The sequence below is a fragment of the Capsella rubella genome, unplaced genomic scaffold (assembly GCF_000375325.1).
Source record: "Capsella rubella cultivar Monte Gargano unplaced genomic scaffold, Caprub1_0 scaffold_8, whole genome shotgun sequence".
In the NCBI taxonomy this organism is placed as follows: Eukaryota; Viridiplantae; Streptophyta; class Magnoliopsida; order Brassicales; family Brassicaceae; genus Capsella; species Capsella rubella.
The window spans coordinates 1,682,899-1,691,217 of record NW_006238916.1 but is presented as its reverse complement, the minus strand read 5'-3'; the positions used below and the strand labels follow the sequence as shown (position 1 = coordinate 1,691,217).

The window sequence follows — 8,319 nt, the reverse complement described above, 5'->3', positions numbered from 1 at the left end:
CAGTAAATTCTGTAATTATAAAAAGTAATATAATTACATGTATTATATTTTAATATCACAGATACATATATAATCAATTAAAACTGTCTAGTATTCCAAACCTATACTACATATGATACACGAACACGATAGTATTATTTTTGTACCAAAACGTAGAAAAACAAATAATTATAGTTTGGTATACTGACTATATAATTCACTTAATTTTTCTTAAGACGGTTTACTGACTAAATAATTAAGTTTTTAAAAAAACTGTATAGAATTTAAGAAAAACAAAATTAAAATTTTGATCTTCATAATGCATTTTTGTATATTGAAAAAATGGATAAATTAAATTAACATGAAAAACATTATAGTTCACTAACTCAGAGCAGTCTGTTGAAAAATAATGGTTAAATCCTGGTTCGAAGTATCGAGAGACTATTTTTACAAATCGATAAAGAATTTAGTTTTACGAAACTTTCAAAAATCAAATCGAATTCTCTGGGCCTCATGATTAGCTTATTGGACTCCATCATAGCGCCTTCGTCACGATATATAACAAATTTCACCAAGAACAAGAATGAGCCTTTTATAAATAAGATTCTAGAGTTGATTGAGGAATTAGGTAGTAAGTACTAAGAAGCAATACATTTCGAAATTATAGGTGAAGAAAACTACTACAAACATAGCTAGCACACTTTTCTTTTCTTTCTGAAACACAGAAGAACCATAATATGATCTCTTCTAGTTTATTCTTATTTGTTTCTTGATAAAGTTGTCGTTAGGGCATAGGTGGGATGCTCTGTTCGTGTCTGAAGAAGTTCTTTGGATCAACCTTTGTTTTAATCCTAACCAATCTGTTGAAATTGTTTTTGAAGTAGTTAGCTCCCCAGCCTTGAGCTTGTTTGAAGCAAGTTTTTGTATCTTTCGTGTTCTTTCCTAGGTCTAGATCTCTGTAGTTCACGTAAGCTTGTCTTGGATTACTTGAGACATACGGCGTCATGTAATTGTGGAGATCTCTGACCCAGTTGATGTGTCTGCTCGGCATCTTGTCATTGTCTAGCCAACTCGTTACGTATTGAATCTTGAAGAGTACTCCTTTTCTATGCGGGAAAGGGATTTGAGATTCGGGGATTTTCGCCATCATTCCTCCGTAAGGCGTCCATATCATCAATGGAATATCTTCTTTAAGTAGCTTCTTGAAGATACCTTGAAGCCCGGATTCGGGAATCGGGGTTTTCACGAAATCCGATTTGGATTTGAAGCTGATCTTTGGGTAAGGTGACTTCCCTTTAAGCAAGACATTAGTAGGAGTGTGGACTGGGAAACCAGAGATGTAAGAAATGGATTCAAGCCAGCTCATTTCGATACAATCTTTCAGTGTTAGCCCTAACTCCGGGAAACTCTTCTTCATAACATTCATCAATGTGCCTTTCCCGCCAAGAAACAGAGTGTTGTAGGACATGGTCACAGTCTTGTTCTTACCAGTTCCAGCTACGTTGAAGAGCACTCTGATGAACAGCTCTTCAACAAGCTTGTCCGCGACTCTTTGCCACTTTGAGATAATCTTGTTGCCAACGTCTTGTTGTAACGTTTTGGTGACGGTAAAGACTGTCACTGTCTTAGGAACAGGAACAAGCTTGATCTTCCAAGCTAGAATGATCCCAAAACTCCCTCCAGCACCTCCTCTAATAGCCCAAAATGTATCCTCACCCATCGCGGCTCTGTCGAGTAATCTACCATTGGCATCAACGATCTTTGCGTCTAGAACATTGTCTGCACCAAGACCGTATTTTCTCATCATAGAACCGTATGCACCGCCTGTTATGTGCCCTCCTACGCCTAAGCTCGAGCACAAACCCGCGGGGAACCCATGGACTTTGCTCTTCTCCGCAATCCTACAAGTAACAAACATTTTAATCATATATACATACAATCAAAGAAACATTTCAGAAATGTTGTTTTGTTTTGTTTTGTTTGGTCATTGTTTCTTTTATTTATACCTGTAATAAAGCTCACCAACTGTGGCACCAGATTGAACCCAAGCAGTGTTGTCTTTAATATTAACGTCTACTTGTCTCATCTTTGACAGATCCAGTAATATAAACGGTTTGACGATCTGTGAGACATAAGACAAGCCTTCATAGTCGTGACCACCGCTTCTAACACGGTGATGCATTCCAAGTTTCTTGGCACATATGATGGAAGCTTGGACGTGAGACTCATGAATAGGGTTGATTATAAACCACGGTTTAGGCAAGGATTTTTTCAAGAACCGGAGATTTTGAGCCGTCGATTCAAGGACTTGGCTGAACATAGAGACGTTTTTAGCGGGATCAAAGAACGTTTTCTCGAGTGGGAAATAAACATGAGTGTTTCTTTGGACACATTTGATGAATTGGTCTTGTAGGGAGGGTGAAGAAGAGGTTGGTGTAATGGTGTATAATGAAAAATATAAAGCCAAAATCGAAAGAAATGAAAAGACAGTGAATGGTCTTGAAGATTTCATTCTTTTCTCAAGTAAGTCTCTTCTCTGTTTGCTTTATTGTTGTTTGCTACTCTTTGCTCTCAACACCATCTGCGGAAATGAGTGTATTAATATGGAAAAATATAAACCTTTTTACACGCTCTCTTATATCTTAAAGTTACCACAAATGTACAACTTTATATTTTTCTTCTCTATGAGAAATCATTGCGCAAAGGCCTAAACTCTTTACATAAAGTATAGTCACTCAAGAAATAATATTTTACCATACCAAGTCAAGTTCTTCATCATGGATCTTTTGAATTTTGTGACACAAACAAATACTTAGTGCCATTTGAACTTTAAACAAAGAAAGCTAGCCATTCTTTAGAGACTTACCCAACTTGACCGTAAACGTTGTGGTGATGAGATGAAGGCGACAAAGACTGAAGAACATTTAAGGGTGTGTGACTGGTGTGGTGTTAAGAGTAATGAGACTATAGAAATATATAGTAATAGAGAAGAAATGAAAAAAGACTAACATAGTTATGGGAAACCAAAATTTTCACCCAACTTATATTATTAACGTATACTAGCTACATGAAAATATGACATTAGAAAAAGACTAATTAAATGGCAAATTGACAATAATGTTGACTATCATTACCATACTTTTTCTAACTTTAATCTTTTCTATTGTCATTTTTGTCAAATTTACTATTTGTTATTTACCTACCTAATTTTTTGTTTATTTGTCATTTAACTAACTCACTATTACATTCATGTGTTTTTGAGCCAAATTCTTGAACTTGTGTGTAAACACTCAATATGAAATAAGCCATTGATATTTTCGTCAGGTCAATGACGACGAGTCACGAGAGTGAGAATGTGAGATAAGCCAAAAAATTTCAATGGTGTGTAAATGTGACGACAACGTGACGGACATTGTTTCTTTTTCATGATAAGCTTCAAAAACGTTGCACTTTGTGTTTTGTAAGAAACTGAACGTACACGTACGTTAAGTAATGGTAGCAGAATATTCATGTTATCCATGTTTTGAGCTGTTATTTGGCTCATGATATGTAATCTGATAAGAGTAATCCCGAAAAGGCGAAAACTTATTTTTATATTAAAATTCAACATTTATTAAGTAAGAAAATAATTATAAAAATTACGATTTAAAAATTTAGAGTATGTGATCCTCTCTAGATATATATATATATATTCTTGCAAAAATGAATAAAAATAAGAAAGTATGTATATTTAATTTAATTTAAGAATTTTTAAAACTTAAAATTGGAAATTTGGATGACTTATGTATACATATATATATATATATATATATATGTATATATATATAATGAAACTTTGACCATTTTCAATTTAATTGATTTTTAAGTACTTCGTCTCTTTATGATTTACAATTTTGTATAACTCTAAACCAATGATATTCAATCTTTTTTTATTTTTTGAAGTTTACAATTCATCAATAGTAACTAAAAAATATTTCATAAAAAAATTTAATAATCTATTTTTTAAGCAAATATGTTTCCTAAAAAGTAGATTAATAAGGAACACAAAGAGTTTGTTAAAAAAAAAAAAGGAACATAAAGAGTATAGAAGTATATAACTAGATTGAATTTATTAGGGATAATTACACTAGAAAATATACCGATTAAGAAAGAATAAACCCTTAGTTTAAGTTTATGTCACATACAAGAAAAAAAAGAATCAACATATTTATTCTGCTCTTATCATTTTAGTTTAAGTTTAAGTTCATATATACATGGTTAGTAAAATTCCCAATATAACCGACACGATCTTGGTCACTTTGGTCGACTTCTTGTGTTAGGTCCACCTTTTTTGGAATGACATGTAGAAAACAAAATCCTCGGTTTCTCGACACCAAACCCACCAAATTCGTCAATGTGGACTGGTTTGCTCCAAACTCCAAACCAAACCTGTTCATAGGTGCCGACGATATTTACCACGATCAGTCAACTGCAAACGTTTTCAACTAATTTGAAGAAATAAAACAAAATTATGACCAGAGATTTACACAAATTTATTAATTATAAATACTTTGTACTTTTTGTTTTATTTTTTGTCGTCAGCACTCACATCCATGGATATGAATATTTGCTAATGTGAGTGGGACATCTCAATTATTTCCATTGATTGTGTAAGCTGAAATAAGTATTCAATTATTAGTTGGTGATTTTTGGATGTTTGCTTATCGTCTAGAACGTTTAGACTTTTTAGACGTTACTATTTTACACAAAAAATGTTTTAAAAAAAAAAAACATAAACTTAGTAAGAGTAGTAGAGAAACATGAATTTTGCTTGAAGTAAATTAAATGTCTAATACTTATTAAGTTTTTAAACAAATCGCGGATTTTTGTTGACATTACCAAATAAGGCACGATATTAACGGAATTTCTTAACAAAACGTAAATCGTTAAATTAGTTTTCACGAAATTTGTTTAGGTGTTTAAGAAACTCTGTTAACGTTTATCAAATCGTTAAATTGTTGAGTCTTTCTTCTATCTCTCCCATAGAGTTTAAAACCCATGAGGTGAAGCTAATCCCTTAAACTAAATGATCTACAAGATCAGATATAGAGCAAATCAATCATCTAGTACAATCTATAAACTTTAATTTAGTGGTGGGACTATGGGAATGAGACATTTCAATCATTTCCACTTATTTCATTTTTTTGTACTTTATATATATATAAACCATGATAGTATTTGGACCACATTAGACAAGACATCTCTAATCAAGAATTAACCTTCCGGTTTTAATACATTACAAAACACTTCGGTTTATTTATGGTTCGATTAGTTTAGTTTAATTAAAATTACTCACCTGAATAAGAATTCAAAAGAGTAAAAAAAAAAAGCCCATTACTAATGCAAAGGAAACAAATTTTGAAAATTTAAATGTCACTTACTGATTTCATAATTGGAATACTTTGTTCATCACAGAAGAAATCCATTGGATCAACGTTAGTTTTCACTCTTACCAATCTATCGAAGTTGTTCTTAAAATACTTAACTCCCCAAACCTTTGCTTCCTCGTACTTTGTCTTTATATTCATCCCAAGATACATTCCCAAGTCAATGTCTCTAAAATTAACATAAGCTCTTCTTGGAGATTTTGAAACATAAGGAGTCATAAATTCGTATATGCTCTCGACCCATCTCAAGTACTTTTGTGTATCATGAGTCTTGTTGTTCTTATCTTCTTCTTCACTCCAATAAGCCAAATATTGTATCTCATAAACATTCCCTTTTCGATGTGGGAATGGTGTTTCGGATTCCGCAATTTCACTCATTTTGCCACCAAATGGAGTGAGTATGATCTTAGCGAGCCGAGCCTCGGGTTTGTAGAATCGGCTCCAGAGGTAGCGAATCGCGGTTTTAGGTATTGGTTTTTGGATAAAATCGTCTTTACCTTTGAAAGATCTCGAGGATCGTTTCCTTTTCGCGAGACTTTCCATAGTTTCTTCTTTGATAAACCATAGAACAGACTCAATCCAACTCATTTCTCTACAATTTTCAATCTCAAGACCTAACTCCGGAAACTTCTCTTTCATTAACGCTAGTAGATCGCGTACCGGACCAAGATAAAGTCCCGGGAATGAAGCGTAAACCAAAGTTTCGTTCGATCTCTGCAACATAGCCCTAATGAACAAATCATTAGGAACCTTATCCGCAATATACTGCCAACTATTAATGACCGAGACCGCCTCATTTTCGAATGTTTTCTTGACGTCAAAGACAGTTACTACCGACGGGACATCAACCAATCTAATCTTCCACGATAGGACAACGCAAAAGCTCGATCCCCCGCCTCCACGTATAGCCCAAAAGAAATCCTCACCCATGCCTTGTCGATCAAGAAAGGTTCCGTTCGCATCGACAATATGTGCATCAATTACATTATCCGCTGACAAACCATATTTTCTCATCAACGTACCATACCCACCACCTCCGAATTGCCCTCCAACGCCAACCGTTGGGTAAAGACCGGCCGGAAAGGCCAAAGATTTGCTCAATTTCCCAATCTCGAAGTACAATTCACCAACTGTAGCACCGGTTTGAACCCAACCGGTCCGGTTATCAACATCTAATGTTATAGACCGGAGATTTCTCAAATCAATGACAACGAACGGTCTGCTTTTAGCGATATAAGAGAAGCCCTCATAGTCATGACCACCACTCCTAGTCCTGATGTGGATACCGTGAAGCCCTGCGCACTTAACCGTAGATTGAACGTCTGTGACTTTAACCGGAGTGATGATTGAGACCGGTTTAGGTGTTTCAAGAACAGAGAATCTTGGATTTTGTATGGAAGAGTTCAAGATTGAGTAGTAGGAAGGGTCTTTTGATGTGTGTATGATTCTTGATTCGACCGTGTAGTCGTTTATTTTGTAAGAGAGACAGCTGAGAAACTCTTCGTGGTTAGCTGAAATCAAAGCAACATGAGAAATAGAAAGATTCAACACAAGAAAACTTGTAAAGAGAGAAAGAAAAGTTCTCAAGAACTCCATTTGTAATGACAAAGATGTCAAAGACAGAGATGGTGAGGAGAAGAAAGTATAAGATTCCTTTTTTGGAGAAAATTATTTTGCCTTTGTATATATGTTACAAGTGGTTAAAGATTATTATTGTACATTTGTACTATATAAAAGCGACTCATCAAAGAAAAATGATTGAATGTGTGATTTTTATGAAGAAAATAAAATTACTACAATACTTTTTAAAATTGCACAAATTTGCAGTTGTTGTATGGTTGGAGATAAGATATTGAGACCTCGTTAGCTAAATGAAGTTAAACTTCAAAGGCATGTTTGATGTTTCTTATATCACAGATTGTATTGCTTTCAGTTAGATACAAGATGAGAGAAAATATCTAATATGTTGTCTATCAATCTTTAGAAAATGATACAAAATAAAATAAATTCACATCATTTACATAAAAGATGTATTTACTTACTAATTTTTATTAACATCACTTGAAAAAACGATACAAACTAAACATCAATAAAAATTATGCTGATAAGTCTAATTTAATTTAATATTTGGTAGAGAGCAACACAAAAAATTAAATTAAATTTTAGTTAAGTGATTATTGCATTTATTTAATTATTAGTTTTGGTTAGTTTAAAAATGATACAAATATTAGTATAGGTTATATTATAAGTGATATAAAATTATTGTTATTATTTATAAATTAACACTAATTTTTACATCAATTATTTATAACTGATATAATCTTTTAACATCACTTATTATAACTGCAACAAACATTAATATCCTTTTTATTAACCGATGTGAATTTAACTCACTTTTTGCAACTTATGCATATTAACATAAAGTACAATAAATAAGACAAATGTTTTCATTAAACGATGCGAATATTTACATTACCACTTTCAAAGTCAGTTTTATAAATGGTATAAAATTTACTACCAAAATTTAACTTACCCTTAAGTAAGGGTATGTGTAAAATAAGTGACACAAAACAGAGATAATTTGTGAGAACTAGCTAGCTTGAATTAGAGATGCATGAGGATGTTGAGGTATGCAAAGCTTAGGCGGCTAGGGGTGTTGTTGATCATGGAGAACATCTTCTTTGTAAGGTTCTTGTATGTTAAATTTTTTTTTTCCTACAAAGTATATATGGAATCAACAAAATATAGAATGATGAGTTATCCTTAAAGAAATATTGCTTTCAAAATTCTAATGGATTTAGTGCAAGAGAGATTGCTTCTTTGCTCCTCTCACAAAGAAATATGAAGTGAAAAGATTTCATATCAGGTTGCAGATGTGGTTGTTGCCTTATGTGTCAAAATCAGAAAAAATATG

The 8,319-nt window shown here is 33.1% G+C and overlaps 2 protein-coding genes across 2 annotated transcripts; both read right to left on the bottom strand.

Moving 5' to 3' along the window:
• Positions 1-611: 611 nt before the first annotated feature.
• Positions 612-2,942, bottom strand: LOC17877000 (berberine bridge enzyme-like 26). The gene is made up of 3 exons (XM_006280214.2): positions 2,846-2,942; positions 1,986-2,560; positions 612-1,880 (listed from the first exon to the last, which is right to left on the bottom strand). The coding sequence occupies exons 2-3, from the start codon at positions 2,489-2,491 to the stop codon at positions 764-766; spliced, it is 1,623 nt and encodes a 540-aa protein (XP_006280276.1). The 5' UTR covers positions 2,492-2,560; positions 2,846-2,942; the 3' UTR covers positions 612-763.
• A 2,442-nt stretch (positions 2,943-5,384) lies between these two features.
• On the bottom strand, positions 5,385-7,001 carry LOC17876133 (berberine bridge enzyme-like 27). Its single transcript, XM_006280218.2, has one exon. It carries the CDS (start codon positions 6,999-7,001, stop codon positions 5,385-5,387), a length of 1,617 nt encoding a protein of 538 aa, XP_006280280.1.
• Positions 7,002-8,319: the final 1,318 nt, after the last annotated feature.